The sequence below is a fragment of the Oncorhynchus nerka genome, linkage group LG2, assembly GCF_034236695.1.
Source record: "Oncorhynchus nerka isolate Pitt River linkage group LG2, Oner_Uvic_2.0, whole genome shotgun sequence".
NCBI classification, from domain to species: Eukaryota; Metazoa; Chordata; class Actinopteri; order Salmoniformes; family Salmonidae; genus Oncorhynchus; species Oncorhynchus nerka.
In genome coordinates, this window is record NC_088397.1 from 85,900,767 (window position 1) to 85,922,614 (window position 21,848).

The 21,848-nt window shown below is 39.0% G+C and overlaps 1 protein-coding gene across 1 annotated transcript in view; it reads left to right on the forward strand.

Moving 5' to 3' along the window:
- The first annotated feature begins 1,061 nt into the window (after window positions 1-1,061).
- LOC115144070 (E3 ubiquitin-protein ligase rnf213-alpha-like) overlaps window positions 1,062-21,848 on the forward strand; it is a 58,196-nt gene continuing 37,409 nt past the window's right edge. The window contains exons 1-16 of the mRNA XM_029684761.2: window positions 1,062-1,150; window positions 3,347-3,461; window positions 4,571-4,728; window positions 8,411-8,859; window positions 8,954-9,160; window positions 9,409-9,618; window positions 13,116-13,283; window positions 13,529-13,734; window positions 13,903-14,195; window positions 14,471-14,727; window positions 14,849-15,070; window positions 15,375-15,564; window positions 20,432-20,487; window positions 20,704-20,857; window positions 21,400-21,555; window positions 21,700-21,798. Coding sequence (XP_029540621.2) covers window positions 3,359-3,461; window positions 4,571-4,728; window positions 8,411-8,859; window positions 8,954-9,160; window positions 9,409-9,618; window positions 13,116-13,283; window positions 13,529-13,734; window positions 13,903-14,195; window positions 14,471-14,727; window positions 14,849-15,070; window positions 15,375-15,564; window positions 20,432-20,487; window positions 20,704-20,857; window positions 21,400-21,555; window positions 21,700-21,798 — 2,928 coding nt within the window. The 5' untranslated portion in view covers window positions 1,062-1,150; window positions 3,347-3,358. The remainder of the gene's footprint in view (window positions 1,151-3,346; window positions 3,462-4,570; window positions 4,729-8,410; window positions 8,860-8,953; window positions 9,161-9,408; window positions 9,619-13,115; window positions 13,284-13,528; window positions 13,735-13,902; window positions 14,196-14,470; window positions 14,728-14,848; window positions 15,071-15,374; window positions 15,565-20,431; window positions 20,488-20,703; window positions 20,858-21,399; window positions 21,556-21,699; window positions 21,799-21,848) is intronic.

The window sequence follows — 21,848 nt, forward strand, 5'->3', positions numbered from 1 at the left end:
CACATGAGTAACCTACATGCTGCATTTCGGTCCGACTCTCTTCTTTCAACAGACGAACGCCGTTACAGACACAAAAAAAGGAAGTGTAGAACAACATTGCCCATCCTGCACTGCAATAATATATTTCAAATGATTGTTCCGAAGTTTGCCCCCACAAAAAAAGTATTTTCCTATGAATGAAGTCGTACAATTTTCTTGGTCATTTTCTACGAATTAAATCGCACAAAAATGTGTCTTTTCACACGAATTAAGCCACGTAAAATTGACAAAAACGCACGAAATCTACTGAAATACACGAATTGAGTGTGAGATTGTGTTGCAACATAACATAGCTGGCACTCTGCTATCATCGTCTTTTCGTATTTCACCAACTCTCCATTTTGCAGCTGTTCTCTTATTGAATTAAACACCAATATTATTACTTTTGCCTCAGGGGATCGACTTCTGCTCGTACCCAAAAGCATATGGTATGTGGCTATTTGGCAAGTATACCGTTTTTTAAACAGTTTTTTAAACCCTAAAGTTTACATGATGACCAAACCATGGTGCGCATGTTGGTTTTGTCTATGCCACCAAGTTCTATTTTAGCGCCAACTGTAGTTATATGTTACACTACGGCGCTATGCAGGCGACTGTTGATGCGCGCGAGTAGTTTGGATGAAATGATTGAGAACGCATATGTGTACATTTATTTTGCAATGATCGTGCACGCAACCCGGGCGGTCAGGTTAGCATATTAGGCTTACACACTAATGCCATATTATGGGGGTATTACCTAAAAATAATGTAAGAAACACCTCGTTGTAGCCTATACATTGCACATGAATGATACATTTATGTGTTTTTTTCATGTACAGTTTTATCTTTATTGAACCCGTCCTCAACCCACCCGCACAATATTTCATGACCCTACATCCAGTCAACCTGGCATATCTACAATAATAGCAGGGCGTAGTTCGTTTAAACCTATTTCTCAAGAAGAATGCACGGAATAAATCAGTTACAGGGAAATGAAAGTAGTCGTGTAGTTCTCGTCACCTTCTCTCCGGAAAACGAAACTTATTCGAATGTATTGGTATATATTCAGCACAGATTGTTCAGTACGGACTACGCAGACACTGATATGGCAGCTTAATGAGTCGGTAAACCGGTAAGATCATGCTTGTTGGAGTGACTATCTGATAACTTCCCATGTAAAAAGTGAATGTACATAATTGTATGTTATTAATTTGTCAATAACATTGGACGTGAGTGGGCAACAATGTGTGTTAAAAAATATGTTATAACGGGTGTGGCCGGGAGCAGCAGTGTTGACATTAAGTTAGTCGTTAACCAGATCTTGGGATAAATGTTAACATTGGTAAAGCTCCAACCTTCCACAAAAAAATATTGTTTTATTGCACTAGTAGTTTGGTCACAACCTTGTTGTTGACAGTATAGAAGGAGACAATAGTTCATTTTTAATAGTAGCCATAGCCCCTAGATTAGCCTAGTTGATAGTTGTGCGTCGCGCACGCCATCGCGCTCTTGATGAAGGCATTTTCATTAAATAGTACCCTCAAAACCCCAATCTTAGCGTCAACAGTGAAGAGGCGACTCTGGGATGCTGGCCTTCTAGATAGAGTTCCTCTGTCCAGTGTCTGTGTTCTTTTGCCCATCTTAATATTTAATTTTTATTGGCCAGTCTGAGATATTGCTTTTTCTTTGCAACTCTGCCTAGAAGGCCAGCATCCCGGAGTCGCCTCTTCACTGTTGACGTTGAGACTGGTGTTTTGCGGATACTATTTAATGAAGCTGCCAGTTGAGGACTTGTGAGGCGTCTGTTTCTCAAACTAGACACTCTAATGTACTTGTCCTCTTGCTCAATTGTGAACCTGGGCCTCCCACTCCTCTTTCTATTCTGGTTAGAGCCAGTTTGTGTTATTCTGTTAAGGGAGTAGTACACAGCGTTGTACGAGATCTTCAGTTTCTTGGCAGTTTCTCACATCGAATAGCCTTCATTTCACAGAACAAGAATAGACTGACGAGTTTCAGAAGAAAGTTATTTGTTTCTAGCCATTTTGAGCCTGTAATCGAACTCACAAATGCTGATGCTCCAGATGCTCAACTAGTCTAAAGAAGGCCAGTTTTATTGTTCTTTAATCAGTACAGCAGTTTTCAGCTGTGCTAACATAATTGCAAAAGTGTTTTCTAATGATCAATTAGCCTTTTAAAATGATACATTTGGATTAGCTAATACAATGTGCCATTGGAACACAGGAGTGATGGTTGATGATAATGGGCCTCTTTACGCCTATGTAGATATTTCATAATAAATCCGCCGTTTCCAGCTACAATATTAATTCACAACATTAACAATGTCTACACTGTATTTCTGATCAATTTGATGTTATTTTAACAGAAAATAAAGTGTTTTTCTTTCAAAAACAAGTACATTTCTAAGTGACCCCAAACTTTTGAATGGTAGTGTATGTTCGTATTACCAGTAAAACTTAATCAAAACCTATTTCTTTCACTTACTTGCTGTGCTGTTTCGTTGTTCATTTGTTCAGTCTCAACCAGGATTTCATCATACATGTCAAGCAGTGAAGTTTCAGCTCTGTCTGTCCGTGGCCTCTCTTCCTCGGTGTGCACTGTCACTGTGTCTGTTTCCTTCTTGTCCAGCTCTGTCTGTCCGTGGCCTCTCTTCCTTGGTGTGCACTGTTACTGTGTCTGTTTCCTTCTTGTCCAGCTGTGTCTGTAACATGTCACATAAACCCTGTTTCTTCTCGAAATCCTCGTCAACCCACTGTACTGTCAGACTCATTCATAATGCTCATGGGACTGACATAGCTGGTCCAAATGTCAGTCGTTGAAGCTAATACCAGTGACTCCCATAGCAAGTAGCTTGTGGATGTGCGTGTCAACAACACCGTGTAACTCCGGTAGGGCAACATCTGAAAAATAGCGGCCCCCCCAAAACTCTTAGTCTAACCATAACTTTCTGAATGAGGAGTAATTGAAAGTGAAAGAATGTTTGTCTGACTGCTGGGGGGAAAAGGGATACCTAGTTATTTGCGCAACTGAATGCATTCAACCGAAATGTGTCTTTTGCATTTAACCCAACCCCTTTGAGTCAGAGAGGTGCGAGGGGCTGAATTAATCTATGTCTACATCATCAGCGTTGTTGTTGGGGGTTAACTGCCTTGTTCAAGGGCAGAACGGCAGCTTTTTCTATCTTGCCGGCTTATGAATTCAAACCAGTGACCTTTCGGTTACTGGCCAAGAACTCTTAACATATAGGCTACCTGCTGCACGTTATATGATAATGGTTTCTCATAGTGATCATGTTTATTATTTCAAACAGATAGGGTTCATCATGATGAAGTGCCCTGCTTGTGGTCACATGCTGGCAGAATCTTTTAAATTCTGCTGTGACTGTGGATTTAAGTTACCTGTCCAATCCCAAGTTTGCACCTCAGGTAATATATTATTTATATATGATTTATTTTGAAATATTAATAATCATGAATCAATATCTATTATTTGTCATTTGTTTGACCATCTTTACATTATTTATGTATTCATAATCATAATATTTGGATGTCATTCAGGAATATCTAACCATTCAAGATGAGCAACTGCACCCCACCCCACAGTAGGCTAGTTACAGCACAAATGTTTTATTACAACTGCACCCCACCCCACAGTAGGCTAGTTACAGCACAAATGTTTTATTACAACTGCACCCCACCCCACAGTAGGCTAGTTACAGCACAAATGTTTTATTACAACTGCACCCCACCCCACAGTAGGCTAGTTACAGCACACAATGTTTTATTACAACTTGCACCCCACCCCACAGTAGGCTAGTTACAGCACAAATGTTTTATTACAACTGCACCCCACCCCACAGTAGGCTAGTTACAGCACACAATGTTTTATTACAACTTGCACCCCACCCCACAGTAGGCTAGTTACAGCACAAATGTTTTATTACAACTGCACCCCACCCCACAGTAGGCTAGTTACAGCACAAATGTTTTATTACACAGGGAATACAAAGTTCACTTAATCTTGATAAACTACAATTGTATCCTAGTAAAAAGCCAACTGCATATCCTGCAGGTCTACAGCATGCATGTATTTAGGGCCAGTGATATGCATGCTTTGGACCATGGCCATATTCCCCACTGGGCGCAAAGGGCACATGCCCAGGGACCCTACATCCAGGGGCCCCCACTGATTTTGTTATAATGTTTGAGTCACTCAGATAACATAAGAACACAGCATAAGCCATGGACAAATGTGTAGAATTACAGGAAATAAACTTTAAAACTACAAACGTTTCTCTCTACAGCCAAGAGGGGACCCTCTAAAGTGATCTATCCTAGGGCCCCAGATTTGATTAGTCCAGCCCTGCCTAGGACCAGGAGTTTTAACTGATTATGTGACCTGACCAAGAAAAACCCTGGCCCTATGCATAATATATGGAATTGTCCAATAGGAAATAAATCCAAACTATTAAATGCAAGATAGCTTGAATGTTCGTATCATGTAGTTCACCAAATGAATGTGTCTTCAATGTCAGGTAACTGCCAGGTAACCACTGCAGAGCATCAAACCTCTGCGGCGGTCAGTGAAGCAGAGCCCCAGCATGAGAATGAGCCACTGACATTGTCCGCGAACAAAACTGACACACCTCTAAAACACTCCAGTGAAGATCCAACGGGCAATGTCAAGGAAAAGGTGCCTGTATTACAATTGTAAATGTTGAAAATGGAATTCATGTTTCATTACAACAACAAAAAAATGTGCCAAATATCCAGTAGATTATAGAGTATAGAATGTATATGCAGTAGAGTATAGAGTGTATATGCAGTAAAGTATAGAGTGTATATGCAGTAGAGTATAGAGTGTATATCCAGTATAGTATAGAGTGTATATGCAGTAGAATATATAGAGTATAGAGTGTATATGCAGTAAAGTATAGAGTGTATATGCATTAGAGTATAGAGTGTATGTGCAGTAGAATATAGAGTGTATATGTATTGGAGTATAGAGTGTATATCCAGTAGAGTATAGAGTGTATATGCAGTAGAGTATAGAGTGTATATGCAGTATAGTATAGAGTGTATATGCAGTAGAGTATAGAGTGTACAGTGCCTTGCGAAAGTATTCGGCCCCCTTGAACTTTGCGACCTTTTGCCACATTTCAGGCTTCAAACATAAAGATATAAAACTGTATTTTTTTATGAAGAATCAACAACAAGTGGGACACAATCATGAAGTGGAACGACATTTATTGGATATTTCAAACTTTTATAACAAATCAAAAACAGAAAAATTGGGCGTGCAAAATTATTCAGCCCCCTTAAGTTAATACTTTGTAGCGCCACCTTTTTCTGCGATTACAGCTGTAAGTCGCTTGGGGTATGTCTCTATCAGTTTTGCACATCGAGAGACTAAATTTTTTTCCCATTCCTCCTTGCAAAACAGCTCGAGCTCAGTGAGGTTGGATGGAGAACATTTGTGAACAGCAGTTTTCAGTTCTTTCCACAGATTCTCGATTGGATTCAGGTCTGGACTTTGACTTGGCCATTCTAACACCTGGATATGTTTATTTTTGAACCATTCCATTGTAGATTTTGCTTTATGTTTTGGATCATTGTCTTGTTGGAAGACAAATCTCCGTCCCAGTCTCAGGTCTTTTGCAGACTCCATCAGGTTTTCTTCCAGAATGGTCCTGTATTTGGCTCCATCCATCTTCCCATCAATTTTAACCATCTTCCCTGTCCCTGCTGAAGAAAAGCAGGCCCAAACCATGATGCTGCCACCACCATGTTTGACAGTGGGGATGTGTGTTCAGGGTGATGAGCTGTGTTGCTTTTACGCCAAACATAACATTTTGCATTGTTGCCAAAAAGTTCAATTTTGGTTTCATCTGACCAGAGCACCTTCTTCCACATGTTTGGTGTGTCTCCCAGGTGGCTTGTGGCAAACTTTAAATGACACTTTTTATGGACATCGTTAAGAAATGGCTTTCTTCTTGCCACTCTTCCATAAAGGCCAGATTTGTGCAATATACGACTGATTGTTGTCCTATGGACAGAGTAATTTTGCACGCCCAATTTTTCAGTTTTTGATTGTTAAAAAAGTTTGAAATATCCAATAAATGTCGTTCCACTTCATGATTGTGTCCCACTTGTTGTTGATTCTTCACAAAAAAATACAGTTTTATATCTTTATGTTTGAAGCCTGAAATGTGGCAAAAGGTCGCAAAGTTCAAGGGGGCCGAATACCTTCGCAAGGCACTGTATGTGCAGTAGAATATAGAGTGTATATGTATTGGAGTATAGAGTATAGAGTGTATATGTGGTAGAGTATAGAGTGTATATGCGGTAGAGTATAGAGGTAGAGTATAGAGAGTATAGAGTAGAGTATAGAGTGTATATGTAGTAGAGTATAGAGTGTATTTGCAGTAGAGCATAGAGTGTTTATCCAGTAGAGTATAGACAGTATATGCAGTAGTGTGTGGAGTATAGAGTGTATATCCAGTAGAGTATAGAGTGTATATTCAGTAGAGTATAGAGTGTATATGCAGTGGAGTATAGAGTATAGAGCGTGTATGCAGTGGAGTATAGATTGTAGAGTGTATATCCAGTAGAGTATAGAATGTATATGCAATAGAGTATAGAGTGTATATGAGGTAGAGTATAGAGTGTATATGCAGTAGAGTAGAGTGTATATGCAGTAGAGTGTATATAGTGTAGTGTGTATTCTGTAGAGTATTGAGTATAGAGTTTGTATGCAGTAGATTATAGAGTGTATATCCAGTAGAGTATAGAGTAGAATATAGAGTGTGTATGCAGTAGTGTTTGGAGTATAGAGTGTATATCCAGTAGAGTATAGAGTGTATATTCAGTAGAGTATACAGTGTATATTCAGTAGAGTAATGAGTGTATATTCAGTTGAGTATTGAGTATAGAGTGTGTATGCAGTAGAGTGTAGAGTATACTTTCAGTAGATTATAGAGTGTATACCCAGTAGAGTATAGAGTGTATATCCAGTATTGTATAGAGTGTATATGCAGTAGAGTATAGAGTTTATATGCAGTATAGTATAGAGTGTATATGCATTAGAGTATAGAGTGTATGTGCAGTAGAATATAGTGTATATGTATTGGAGTATAGAGTGTATATCCAGTAGAGTATAGAGCGTATATGCAGTAGAGTATAGAGAGTATAGAGTAGAGTATAGAGTGTATATGTAGTAGAATATAGATTATAGAGTGTATTTGCAGTAGAGCATAGAGTGTTTATCCAGTAGAGTATAGACAGTATATTCAGTAGTGTGTGGAGTATAGAGTGTATATCCAGTAGAGTATAGAGTGTATATTCAGTAGAGTATTGAGTATAGAGTGTGTATGCAGTAGAGTATAGAGTATGGAGTGTGTATGCAGTAGAGTATAGAGTATGGAGTGTGTATGCAGTAGAGTATAGAGTATGGAGTGTGTATGCAGTAGAGTATAGAGTATACTTTCAGTAGATTATAGAGTGTATATCCAGTAGAGTATAGAGTGTGTATGCAGTGGAGTATAGAGTGTATATGCATTCGAGTATAGAGTGTATATTCAGTTGAGTATTGAGTATACTTTCAGTAGATTATAGAGTGTATATCCAGTAGAGTATAGAGTGTATATCCAGTACAGTATATAGTTTATATGCAGTAGAGTAGAGTGTATATCCAGTAGAGTATAGAGTGTATATTCAGTACAGTATAGAGTCTATATTCAGTACAGTATAGAGTATAGATTTTATATTCAGTAGAGTAGAGTTTATATGCAGTTGAGTATAGATCGTAGAATGTATATCCAGTAGAGTGTAGAGGGTATATGCACAGTTTTTTTTATTTGTTTTGTTTGCCTGAAATGTGTTATATTTGAAAATACAATTCTATAACACTTTTGTTTGTACATAGAGTGAGTATAGGGTGTATATTCAGTAGTGTATACATTATTCAGAGTGTATATGTAGTTGAGTATAGAGTGTATATGCAGTAGAGTAGAGTGTATATGCAGTAGTGTGGAGTGTGTATGCAGTTGAGTATAGATTGTAGAGTGTGTATCCAGTAGTGTGGAGTGTGTATGCAGTAGAGTATAGATTGTAGAGTGTGTATCCAGTAGAGTGTAGAGGGTATATGCAGTAGAGTAGAGTGTATATGCAGTAGTGTGGAGTGTGTATGCAGTAGAGTATAGATTGTAGAGTGTATATCCAGTAGAGTGTAGAGGGTATATGCAGTAGAGTATAGATCGTAGAGTGTATATCCAGTAGAGTGTAGAGGGTATATGCACAGTTGTTTATTTGTTTTGTTTGCCTGAAATGTGTTATATTTGAAAATACAATTCTATAACACTTTTGTTTGTACATAGAGTGAAGACTCCCCCAGCAACACTGAGCTGACAACAGACACACATCAGAAAGAGGAGTCGTCTGGGAGTGAGAGCTGTGCAGCGGTGGATGTCCCCCCTACAGGAACTCCACCTAAGAACACTGCCACTCCTGCTGCCACTCCAACTGTACCCTCCAAACTTCCAACCTCTCTTACCCCATCCCCGTACCAGACAACCACGGAAGACCAACCCGAGGGTCCATCAAAGGTAAATGAAAGTGAACCGCTGGACGAGTCAAACACAAGCCAAACCCAACCTAGTTCAGTAAAACAAGACTTGCCTGAGAAGAATGCCTCATCCACACATGAGACAACAGATCAGAACACAGGACCTGCCTCAGTCCCAACTCAACCAGTAAGACAGCTGTCATATAAAGAAGCTTTGATGGGAGAAACCACAGAGACAAAAACAGTAACGAGGAAGCAGAGGTAATCAATATCTCTCTATTGGATTATGATTTATCATATATATTTATATATTGAACTGCATCTTTTGAAACACGTTTGTACTTTTATCAATAAGCGTGGAGAATCAAGACAAGAGGCTTCCAAGCAAACATAAGGAACCAGAGAAGCAGAGTGATTATGGTGGTGGTGATGCTTCTAAGTCATCTACTGCTGATTTCCCACCTGAAAAGGAAGATAGTCCACCAAACCACAGCAATGACGAAGACTTCCAGCAGGTGGAATCGCCCAAAAATAAGGACAAGCAAAAAAAGCCAACCCAAATGTAAGTTTATATATTCAATTGGTCCTTTCAATTAAACCATGTTACTTGTCAAATCAAATTAAACTATTCAATGCACATTTTACATTTCACAACAGACTTCATGGGAAATGTAAGGAACAAGTAATGCTCAAACTATTACATTTGTTGGGGGAATTAATATTATAACACAATGTAATTATGAAAGCAGTTTGTTTTAGATGTTTTGAAGTTCAGAATATTTTGACATTTGGGAACCTCCTGCTTTCCAGGAGCCCTGAAGGGAGCAAGGATGCTGGAGTCATGAATGAACAACAGACATCCAGTAACCAGAGTGACAAGTGTACCAAGGATGAAGCAAACTCACAGCCGTGTGTTGACCAATCCCAAGTATCAACTGATGACCCAACAGATAAGTCAAACACAAGCCAGGAAGAAACAAAGAACGAAAACACGGAAAAGCAGTCACAGCCTCCCCAATTGTAAGTGTCTGTCATAGATTGAATGTGTCTAATACAGGCCTACTGGCTGTGACCATACAGTCGCATTTGACCACCCTTTGACTTGACTGATTTGGTCAAACGGTAAGGTGATTTATCCTCATGACTCCTGTAATGAAAGTGTCTGTCCTGTGCCTGTTTTACACTGTTTAATGATCGAGATGAATCTTATGGCTTTGAGATAAATACAGAGCAAGTATCAGAGACGAAGAGGCTGGTAGTAGGAAATCAATTACATGTATTGAATTAGAAAATGAATGAATTTTCCCAAGTTGATATAATAAGACATGAACCGAATGCATCAGTAATTATTATTTCCTGTAACTTTCTAACGAGGCAATGAGATGGGACTGCCCCGGTCTCATCTGTGTGTGCTGTAGCCGTTAGGGATGCTAATGATTTTTGTCTTCTGGTAGATGGAGAAAGGCTTTCCCAAAAACTAGAAAGTAGCTAATACCTACCTGGCAGAATTATATCATGATTTTTTTTTTGAAATCCAGTGGGTATTTGTCTTGCAAACTCTATCATCACATGTGCACTACAAAAACACAGCTAAACAACAGCCTCTTGCTAGGTGTGCACTGGAATTAAAGGGTAACTACTGTACACTCAGGGTTGAAAGTAAGGCGGTACGGTCGAGTACAAAATAAATAGTGGGGGTATGCAGTACCGGTAAAACATGAGGCTATCACAATTAATTATAGTAAAATGTCAAGAAAACTGTAGACTTTACACCATTATTTATCATTGCCGCATGATAGAGGCATGAAACATGTGTGAATGGACTTGAAAACGGTTGGTATAGGCTATGCTCCAAAATGCAGTGTGATTTGATGAGAACGATGACACTTTGCTAAGACAGAGATGATTGGCTGACACTGAGACGTTTGCAGACAGCAGTGGACACATCCATTCTGGTCTAATGACAATTTGCAAATGTCTTTAAACTTTTTGGTGTTTTGTATAAAAGATGTCTCTTTTGTCTCTTTTGGGCAATTATTGTTTGACAATCAGATGAAGACATATGGTTCTGTTTCTGCCACAATAAAAGGTAATACATTTTAAAAGGATAAATGAAAAATCTTTACGACTAGGCTCACACGCAAGCGCGTGCACACATACTTTAGGAGGTCCCGTATTGGGAAGAAATTAAATCTACTTTCACCCCTGACTACACTCCAAAATCAAAATATCTTACATTTTTCCAATACCTCAAATTGTCTCCTGATGTGGTGTAAGCATTGTTGTTTTTCTAACAAAAAAAGCGTGATTTCTAGAAATAACTGAAAATCAAAACCTGGTATAACAAAAACACCCCAATTTTTTTGTTGTGAAAAACTAAACGGAATTTGGAAAAAACCCAACATAGATTTGATAGAGTTCCCACTTCCGCAGGTGGTGAATTAGCAGCAATTGAATTAGGCCAATATGTCATGTTAGTGCAGGTAAAGATGAAGGCAAATCTCTATTGAACCCCACAAAATCATTCTTTAGGCCTATTTTATAACAATAATAGCCTAATTGTCAACCCAAAATTCATGACAATCACTGGATTAGGTTGCATATCAAAATATCTTAATATGGATATAGATGTAACAACTTATTTATTGAATACCATCTCGGTAGTTTATTACACTTCTTATTAATCATTGTGAATTACCTTATAAGATTACAAATTTTTCTATTGTGTGACGCCACAATAAAGGTTTTCGAGTGCCACCAAATCATGGTCGAGTGCTACCAACTGAAAAAGCAGTGCTACCAAATCATGGTCAAGTGCTACCAACTGAAAAAGCAGTGCTCCCAAATCATGGTCAAGTGCTACCAACTGAAAAAGTAGTGCTACCAACTGAAAAAGCAGTGCTACCAAATCATGGTCGAGTGCTACCAACTGAAAAAGCAGTGCTACCAAATCATGGTCGAGTGCTACCAACTGAAAAAGCAGTGCTACCAACTGAAAAAGCAGTGCTACCAACTGAAAAAGTAGTGCTACCAAATCATGGTCGAATGCTACCAACTGAAAAAGCAGTGCTACCAAATCATGGTCGAGTGCTACCAACTGAAAAAGCAGTGCTACCAACTGAAAAAGTAGTGCTACCAAATCATGTTCAAGTGCTACCAACTGATAAAGCAGTGCTACCAACTGAAAAAGTAGTGCTACCAAATCATGTTCAAGTGCTACCAACTGAAAAAGCAGTGCTACCAAATCATGGTCGAATGCTACCAACTGAAAAAGCAGTGCTACCAAATCATGGTCGAGTGCTACCAACTGAAAAAGCAGTGCTACCAACTGAAAAAGTAGTGCTACCAAATCATGTTCAAGTGCTACCAACTGATAAAGCAGTGCTACCAACTGAAAAAGTAGTGCTACCAAATCATGTTCAAGTGCTACCAACTGAAAAAGCAGTGCTACCAAATCATGGTCGAGTGCTACCAACTGAAAAAGCAGTGCTACCAAATCATGTTCAAGTGCTACCAACTGAAAAAGCAGTGCTACCAAATCATGGTCGAGTGCTACCAACTGAAAAAGCAGTGCTACCAAATCATGGTCGAGTGCTACCAAATCATGGTCGAGTGCTACCAACTGAAAAAGCAGTGCTACCAAATCATGGTCGAGTGCTACCAACTGAAAAAGCAGTGCTACCAACTGAAAAGTAGTGCTACCAAATCATGGTCGAGTGCTACCAAATCATGGTAGAGTGCTACCAAATCATGGTCGAGTGCTACCAAATCATGGTCAAGTGCTACCAACTGAAAAAGCAGTGCTACCAAATCATGGTCGAGTGCTACCAAATCATGGTCGAGTGCTACCAAATCATGGTCAAGTGCTACCAACTGAAAAAGCAGTGCTACCAAATCATGGTCGAGTGCTACCAACTGAAAAAGCAGTGCTACCAAATCATGGTCGAGTGCTACCAACTGAACAAGTAGTGCTACCAAATCATGGTCGAGTGCTACCAACTGAAAAAGCAGTGCTACCAAATCATGGTCGAGTGCTACCAACTGAAAAAGTAGTGCTACCAAATCATGTTCAAGTGCTACCAACTGAAAAAGTAGTGCTACCAAATCATGTTCAAGTGCTACCAACTGAAAAAGTAGTGCTACCAAATCATGGTCGAGTGCTACCAACTGAAAAAGTAGTGCTACCAAATCATGGTCGAGTGCTACCAACTGAAAAAGCAGTGCTACCAAATCATGGTCGAGTGCTACCAACTGAAAAAGCAGTGCTACCAAATCATGGTCGAGTGCTACCAAATCATGGTCGAGTGCTACCAAATCATGGTCGAGTGCTACCAACTGAAAAAGCAGTGCTACCGGGGGAAAACATTAGTCTGGAACCCTGCTAATATTTTAAACTGTCACAGATACATCTTCACCAAACATTAGTTCAAACTACCCCTCATTCTTTACTCAAGTCTTTGTTATGGGAACCTTGATATTTACTGATACTGGGTTTTGTCTTTTTTTTCTCCTTACAGCCCAACCAAAGTGCATCATGGTCCTGGTAAGGATAACCTTACCATTTATTTTCACGCTGTTGTATCCAAGCGTTTCAAGTTGGACCCATCAAAAGACATAGTTTATTTGAGATCAGGAAGTCTTTTTGAGACCTGGAATACAAATGGTTTGAAAATGGAAATCACAGGGTAAGGATTCATTTTTTTCTCCCTTTGTTGACACCAATGTATTTCATGTCTAATAATTGATGTGACTTTTCATATCATTAACTCTGATTGGTATGTCTTAGACAAGTCATTGTATTATATGTTTCTGCGACTAGTTTTTGGAGTGATAGTGTGAAACAGTTGTCCGACAATAAACATTGTAATTTCTTATGAGCTGATAACTTCATTTCGAAAATGTTGCTTATTTTTCATCATCTACTTTAAAGGAATTTAGGAGAGAATGGATTTCTTGTTGAAGGACGAATGGTGACCCCTAAAAAGAATGTTGGTGTCTCCATACCTTACAAGTATGTTGTCTGCAAGAGAAAAGACAACTCATATGAGTATAAATATGAGCACATCTACCTAAAGGATGCAAAGCAACATGTCAACAGGTGCCTGTTCGTCAAAGAGGATCTTTTGACACATGACGGTAATGTTCAACTATTATATAACTAACAAGACACCACACACACACACACACACACACACACACATACACTATGCTAATCAGGGTGCCTTTTCCACATCTATGTGGAATGTATATGAAATGACATTGAAGCCATAAATACTATACTGATCAACAAAAAAAATCTCATAGGGGAGTGGCACCAATATGATGATATCATACGCACAGAACCTGACCAAAGTTGGATATCACACTTCAAAAACAAGTTTGCATGGTGGGATGTCTACAAGGAAAAGGTAGTGACGGGCAGACAGCTGGCTGGAAAGGTGATGCTGGGAAACATTTTTAATCTCCTTCAAACATGGAGTGACGTGAACATTAGGAACTTCTTTACTCAACTCCAGCAGTTCTTCACCAATTACAAATCCCCCTTCCTCCATGTTGATGGTCCAAAGAAATGGGATCTGCCATATGGAGAAGAACAGGTAGATTTGCTTTCCTATTTTGAGGAACTGTCATTAAGTAGCTTTTGTGAACGAAATTGATATATAACTTGTGTTCATAAATGCTTTTATATTTATTGTTAACTGCATATTATGAAGACACACAAATTAAAATTTCTGTTACCTTGCTGTTGTTTCAGCTATTCTGTCAGCCATATTGTTATTTACATGTTGATGACTCAATCGCAAAATACTTGGGAGTTGTTATCGTATGAATGTAAATGTAAGGACTCTTTATTGTATATTCCTTTTTTCAGGTGAAAACCCTTTTGAAAGAGTTCATGCAGCAAGCTTTAGATGGTGGGAACCAAAAGGGGAATGAGAAGCGTGAGGATGTTTTTTCTGATCCTCTGAAATTAGGAGTTATTATCCTGGTTGTCCACATCAATTACAGTTTAGATGTCAGTGGACATATTTCTAAACTGTGTGAGTTACTCTGCCTGCCTAAAAAGCCAAGAGAAGTTTTCCTTGCATACTGGACAGATTTCAAACAAGGGCTACCAGGTGACATCAGGTGAGAAATCATTTTCTTTCCTCAGCCACCGAAAGTAAAGACCTTCCTAATGTTTCTAATCTAATGAACAAAATGTCAATATCTTGAACTGAAGATGGATGTTGTCTACTTCCTCCTTCAGAGTTTCGGAGGCAATTGAGACTCTATTCAACTTTGCAAGAAAACATGGAGTTGGAAAGTGGATCTTGGTTATCCCCCTCCTGCATCTGCTTAGAGGGGACAGCAAGCCTTTTGAGGCTGCTCCTCTGACCATGAATCCAAAATGTGATATCTGGGCGGGGTTGAAAGGGATCAAAACACCAGAAGGCTACACAGACTCGATGTTTGAAACACAGGGATTGAGGTAATTGGGAAGGCTTCACTTAAGATTCAATTGGAATGAATGGACAATAAAATTGTTAAGTCTAAACCAATTACAACAACAGGTTGAAAAAAATGTATACTAGTACTATTAGTAGAAATTAAAATCAAATCCTATAAGTATATCTGGAATCATATCTTTCACATTGCAGTCCAGATCTTAATTATAGGTCTACTTTATTCTGTGCACTTAACCAACAATTCTAATATTTATTTCCTATGACACTGTATTAGTTTTGTCCATGGTGCTGTTTTAAATCTCTGAGTTTTGCCTTCTTGAAAATTAGGGATTCCATCCAAATCATGGAAAAACACAAGCATCTTGTGGCGATGGACTGTCTCGTTACTCGCTCTTGGATGTGTCTGTTGGGGCTGGATAACTTGTTCAACTATGCATCAATCATCCCTCTTGATGTCTTGGACACACTTCAACACCTCCAGTTTAGTCTGACTTCCGGGGAGAACTATAAATATGAGGTACATATTTCCCTCCCTTTTGAAATGTTAAAAAGTGTTTTGTATTTCTTTGTTGTACGTTAGTTTTATGTCATACTCAACAGTAGGAGTTCATGTGACTGCACTAAAAAGCTATGCTATAAATGGACATTTGATTTATTAGATCCTACATCTTACAACATGCTATTATGAACTTACTACGTGTGTGTGTGTGTGTGTGTGTGTGTGTGTGTGTGTATATACAGTCGTAGTCGGAAGTTTACACTTAAAACTCGCTTTCAACCACTCCACAAATGTCATGTTAACAAACTATAGTTTTGGCAAGTCGGTTAGGACATCTACTTTGTGCATGACACAAGTAATTTTTCCAACAATTGTTTACAGACAGATTATCTCACTTACAATTCAATGTCAGAAGTTTACATACACTAAATTGACTGTGCCTTTAAACAGCTTGGAAAATTCCGGAAAATTATGTCATGGCTTTAGAAGCTTTTGACAGACTCATTTACATAGTTTGAGTTAATTGGAGGTGTATATGTGGATGTATTTCAAGGCCTACCTTCAAACGCAGTGCCAATTTGCTTGACATCATGGGAAAATGAAAAGAAATCAGTCAAGACTTCAGAAAAAAAATTGTAGACCTCCACAAGTCTGGTTCATCCTTGGGCGCAATTTGCAAATGCCTGAAGGTACCAGGTTCATCTGTGCAAACAATAATATGCAAGTATACACACCATGGGATCACGTCATACCGCTCAGGAAGGAGACGTGTTCTGTCTCCTAGAGATGAACGTACTTTGGTGCGAAAAGTGCAGATCAATCCCAGAACAACAACAAAGAACCTTGTGAAGATGCTGGAGGAAACAGATACAAAAGTATCTGTCTATCTAAAGATAGCGAAGGAGTCAGGCGCAGGACACAGATAAGAGTAACAATCACTGATTTACTCATCCAAAACGTAACAAAATCCCGTTCCAAACAAGGAACAAAACAGGACTCAAAATACAACACACCGGAATACACGAAAGACAATCACATACAAACAGAAAGGGAAACCAGAGGGTTAAATAAGGAACATAATTATGAGATGGGAACCAGGTGTGTAAACAGACAAAACAAAATGAAACATGGATCGGTGGCGGCTAGAAAGCCGGTGACGTCGACCGCCCGAACAAGGAGAGGGAACAACTTCGGTGGAAGTCGTGACAATATCCACAGTAAAACGAGTCCTATATCGACATTACCTGAAAGGCCGCTCAACAAGGAAGAAGCCACTGCTCCAAAACCGCCATAAAAATACCAGACTACGGTTTGCAACTGCACACAGGGACAGATTGTACTTTTTGGAGAAATGTCCTCTGGTCTGATGAAACAAAAATAGAACTGTTTGGCCATAATGACCATCGTTATGTTTGGAGGAAAAAGGGGGAGGCTTGCAAGCCGAAGAACACCATCCCAATCGTGAAGCATGGGGGGTGGCAGCATCATGTTGTGGGGGTGCTTTGCTACAGGAGGAACTGGTGCACTTCACAAACATAGATGGCATCATGAGGTAGGAAAATTATGTGGATGTATTGAAGCAACATCTCAAGACATTAGTCAGGAAGTTAAAGCTTGGAAGCAAATGGGTCTTTCAAATGGACAATGACCCCAAGCATCCTTCCAAAGTTGTGGCAAAATGTCTTAAGGACAACAAAGTCAAGGTATTGGAGTGTCCGTGACAAAGCCCTGACCTCAATCCTATAGACAATTTGTGGGCAGAACTGAAAAAGTATGTGCGAGCAAGGAGGCCAACAAACCTGACTGTGTTACACCAGCTCTGTCAGGAGGAATGGGCCAAAACTCACCCAACTTACTTTGGGAAGCTTGTGGAAGGCTACCTGAAACGTTTGACCCAAATTAAACAATTTAAAGGCAATGCTACCAAATACTAATTGAGTGTATGTAAACTTCTGACCCACTGGGAATGTGATGAAAGAAATAAAAGCTGAAATAAATAATTCTCTCTACTATTATTCTGAAATTTCACATTCTTAAATTAAAGTGGCGATCCTAACTGACCTAAGACAGGGAAATTTTACTCAGATTAAATGTCAGGAATTGTGAAAAATAGAGTTTAAATGTATTTGGCTAAGGCGTATGTAAACTTCCGACTTCAACTGTACATACATAAATACATACTAACATACAGTACCAGTCGAAAGTTTGGACACGCCTACTCATTCCAGGGTTTTTCTTTATTTTTATTATTTTCTACATCGTAGAATAATAGTGAAGACGTTAAAACTATGAAATAACACATATGGAAACATGCACTAACCCAAAAAATGTTAAACGTATCAAAATCTATTTTATATTTAAGATTCTTCAAAGTAGCCACCCTTTGCCCTGATGACAGCTTTGAACACTATTGGCATTCTCAACCAGCTTCATGAGGTAGTCACCTGGAAATAATTTTAATTAACAGGTGTGCCTTGCTAAAAGTTGATTTGTGGATTTTCTTTCCTTTGTAATGCGTTTGAGCCAATCATTTGTGTCGTAAAACGGTTTTGTGGTAAAAGACCAAGTCCATTTTATGGAAATAACAGCTCAAATAGCAAAGAGACACAACAGTCCATCATTACTTTAAGACATGAAGGAAAATGTTTATAACTTTGAAAGTTTCTTCAAGTGCAGTCGCAAAAACCATCAAGCGCTATGATGAAACTGTCTCTCATGAGGACTGCCACAGGAAAGGAAGACCCAGAGTTATTTAGAGTTACCAACCTCAGAAATTGGGAATTAACTGCACCTCAGATTGCAGCCCAAATAAATGCTTCACAGAGTTCAAGTAACAGACACATCTCAACGTCAACTGTTCAGAGGAGACTGCATGAATCAGGCCTTCATGATCTAATTGCTGCAAAGAAACCACTACTAAAGGACAGCAATAAGAAGAAGAGACTTGTTTGGGCCAAGAAACATGAGCAATGGACACCAGACCGGTAGAAATCTGTCCATTGGTCTGATGAGTCCAAATTTGAGATTTTTGGTTCCAACTGCAGTGTCTTTGTGAGATGCAGAGTAGGTGATCTCCGCATGTGTGGTTCCCACCGTGAAGCAGGGAGGAGAGGGTGTGATGGAGTGGGGGTGCTTTGCTGATGAAACTGTCAGTGATTTCTGCACTGATACGCCATCCCATCTGGTTTGGGCTATTTGACCAAGAAGGAGAGTGAATGAGGGCTGCATCAGATGACCTGGCCTCCACAATCACCCGACATCAGCCCAATTGAGATTGTTTGGGATGAGTTGGACTGCAGAGTGAAGGAAAAGCAGACAACTAGTGCTCAGCATATGTGGGATCTCCTTCAAGACTTTTGAAAAAGCATTCCAGGTGAAGCTGGTTGAGAGAATGCCAAGCATGTGCAAAGCAGTCATCAAGGCAAAGGGTGGCTACTTTGAAGAATCTCAAATATAATATATTTTTTGATTTTTTTGGTTACTACATTATTCCATATGTGTTATTTCATAGTTTTGATCGATTCACTATTATTTTACAATGTAGAAAATAGTACAAATAAAGAAAAAACTATTGAATGAGTAGGTGTATCCATACTTTTGACTGGTACTGTACACTTTTTCCACATTTGTTACGTTTCAGCCTTATTCTAAAAAGTGTTAAATAAAAACAATTCCTCAGCAATCCACACAGAATACCCCATAAATACAAAGCGAAAATATATTTTTATAAATGTTTGCAAATATTTGCAAATTTACAGAAATACCTGATTTACATAAGTATTCAGATCAATGATACTCAAAGTTGAGCTCAGGTGCCTCCTGTTTACAATTTTCATCCTTGAAATGTTTATACAACTTGATTGGAGTCCACCTGTAGTAAATTCAATTGATTGGACATGATTTGGAAAGGCACACACCTGTCTATATAAGCTCCGGCCCCAACGTTTACAGTGCATGTCAGAGCAAAAACCAAGCCATGAGGCACAGATCTGGGGAAGGGTACCAAAAAATGTCTGCAGCATTGAAGGTCCCCAAGAACACAGTTCTTAAATGGAAGACGTTTGGAACCACCAAGACTCTTCCTAGAGCTGGCCTCCCGGGCCAAACTGAGCAATCGGGGGAGAAGGGCCTTGGTCAGGGAGGTGACCAAAAACCCGATGGTCACTCTAACAGAACTCTAGACTGGTCAAGATCGAGGGAAAGATGAGCAGAGCAAATTACAGAGAGATCCTTGATGAAAACCTTCTCCAGAGCTCAGGACCTCAGACTTGGGTGAAGGTTCACCTTCCAACAGGACAACGATCCTAAGCACATAGCCAAGACTACACAGGAGTGGCTTCGTGACAAGTCTCTGAATGTCCTTAAGTGGCCCAGCCAGAGCCCGGACTTGAACCCAATCGAACATCTCTGGAGAGACCTGAAAATAGCTGTGCAGCAACGCTCCCCATCCAACCTGACAGAGCTTGAGAGGATCTGCAGAGAAGAATGGGAGAAACTCCCCAAATACCGGTGTGCCAAGCTTGTAGCGTCATACCCAAGAAGACTCAATGCTGTAATCGCTGCCAAAGGGGCTTCAACAAAGTTCTGAGTAAAAGGTCTGAATACTTATATAAATGTGATATTTATTTTATTTTAACAGGGCTGTAACGTAACAAAATGTGTAAAAAGTCAAGGGGTCTGAATACTTTCCGAATGCACTGTATAGATTTGTGTGTGTGTGTGTGTGTGTGTGTGTGTGTGTGTGTGTGTGTGTGTGTGTGTGTGTGTTTACATTGTTATTTGTACTCCTGTGAAAAATGTTGAAGCATAAAAGCGGCCAGCATCCTGAAACAGTTTTGGATTCATGCCATTCTGTCATACCATCTGCCATTCTTTTTACTGACAGGCTGTGAAGGATTTGTTGTCACGGCTCTTCAGCAGAGTTAAGGAACAACAGCACAGGTAACAACACCTGTCTCAAAACAAACATAATATTTAGAGTTGTTCTCAATTCCATCTGAGTAGCAAAGGAATTCAAATTGAAATACATGAATTGATAATTGTCTGTTATTTCCTAGAAGGATTAGACACACCAGTCTTGCACATCCTCACCATGACATGTTTCAAGGTTAACATTAAATGCTTGTTCACCATCACTAACCAGCGTGTTGTTTTCAGCCATGACAACAGATATGGAGACTTTTGCCTTAAAGCAGCTGTGAGCCTTCTGGAGACCATTTGTAAGAATATGAAAAGTAATTTGAACCATGAGATTAATTTGGTTTGCCTGGATCTTGTCAGTCTGATTGCAGAAACGGCCTTCCATCTCCAGGTATATCCAAACACAACCATGAATTCAATCTTTGCCTTTGCTTTTACAGTGCATTTGCACTTTTACAGTGCATTTGCACTGTTACAGTGCATTTGCAAGATCTTTACTCCAGGTGGACATACAGTGTTACAAACTGATGTAAATCTCACAATGTGCTGCACATATAAACATATATATAATTCAATATCGTGCAATAAATGGTAAACAAGATGGCCTTGCTTGAAATGTTAATAAGCATTTAATATTGTAATGTACCTATTTGAATCTCTCAAAGCCATTTTTCGAGTAGAAGTTGTATGTCTCTAAAACCCTATACTGTACATAACTTGAATTATATAGGTTTTTTAGAAGGAAAGAGTCAACATTGTGGTTCCTAAAGCAAAATGGTCTGCATTTATTTTCAATACAGTCTGGCTTCGCTTAACAAAACAGATTTAATGTAAAGGCAGGCTGAACTGAATTGTAATATAATGAGTGATTTGTCCAAGAGATAAATATTTGATGAGTCTGAATATTTTTGTTATGAATTACTATTCTTGTAGACAAAGGAAGTGACAAATAACCTTTTGGAAAACACGCGCAAAGAGAAGTTAAAGGAGACCATGGCCATCATAAAGGAATGGCTGCGAATCACATTCAAGAACAAATTGGTTAAAGATCTCAATAACATTGATTTTGCATACATGTATGAGACTAAGGTAAGAGTTTTTGTTTTACCAAATTAAATAATTGATACAAATAAATATTATATTTGTATTATTATTATTGCAGAACAGTTGGAATTGGAATTGTAGTGTTTGATAAAAGGAAAACTGAAGTGTAGTGAAAACCTTTTCCTGTAGGTCTGGAACAAGCTGATCTCACTTAAAATTGGTTCAGAAGAATTCACCCAATATTGGAGAAATACATTCTTGAATGATTTTGAAGGAAAACTCAAACAGGTGAGAGGGGTACATCTACAGGTTCATCAATGAAAAAGATATGTATGTAC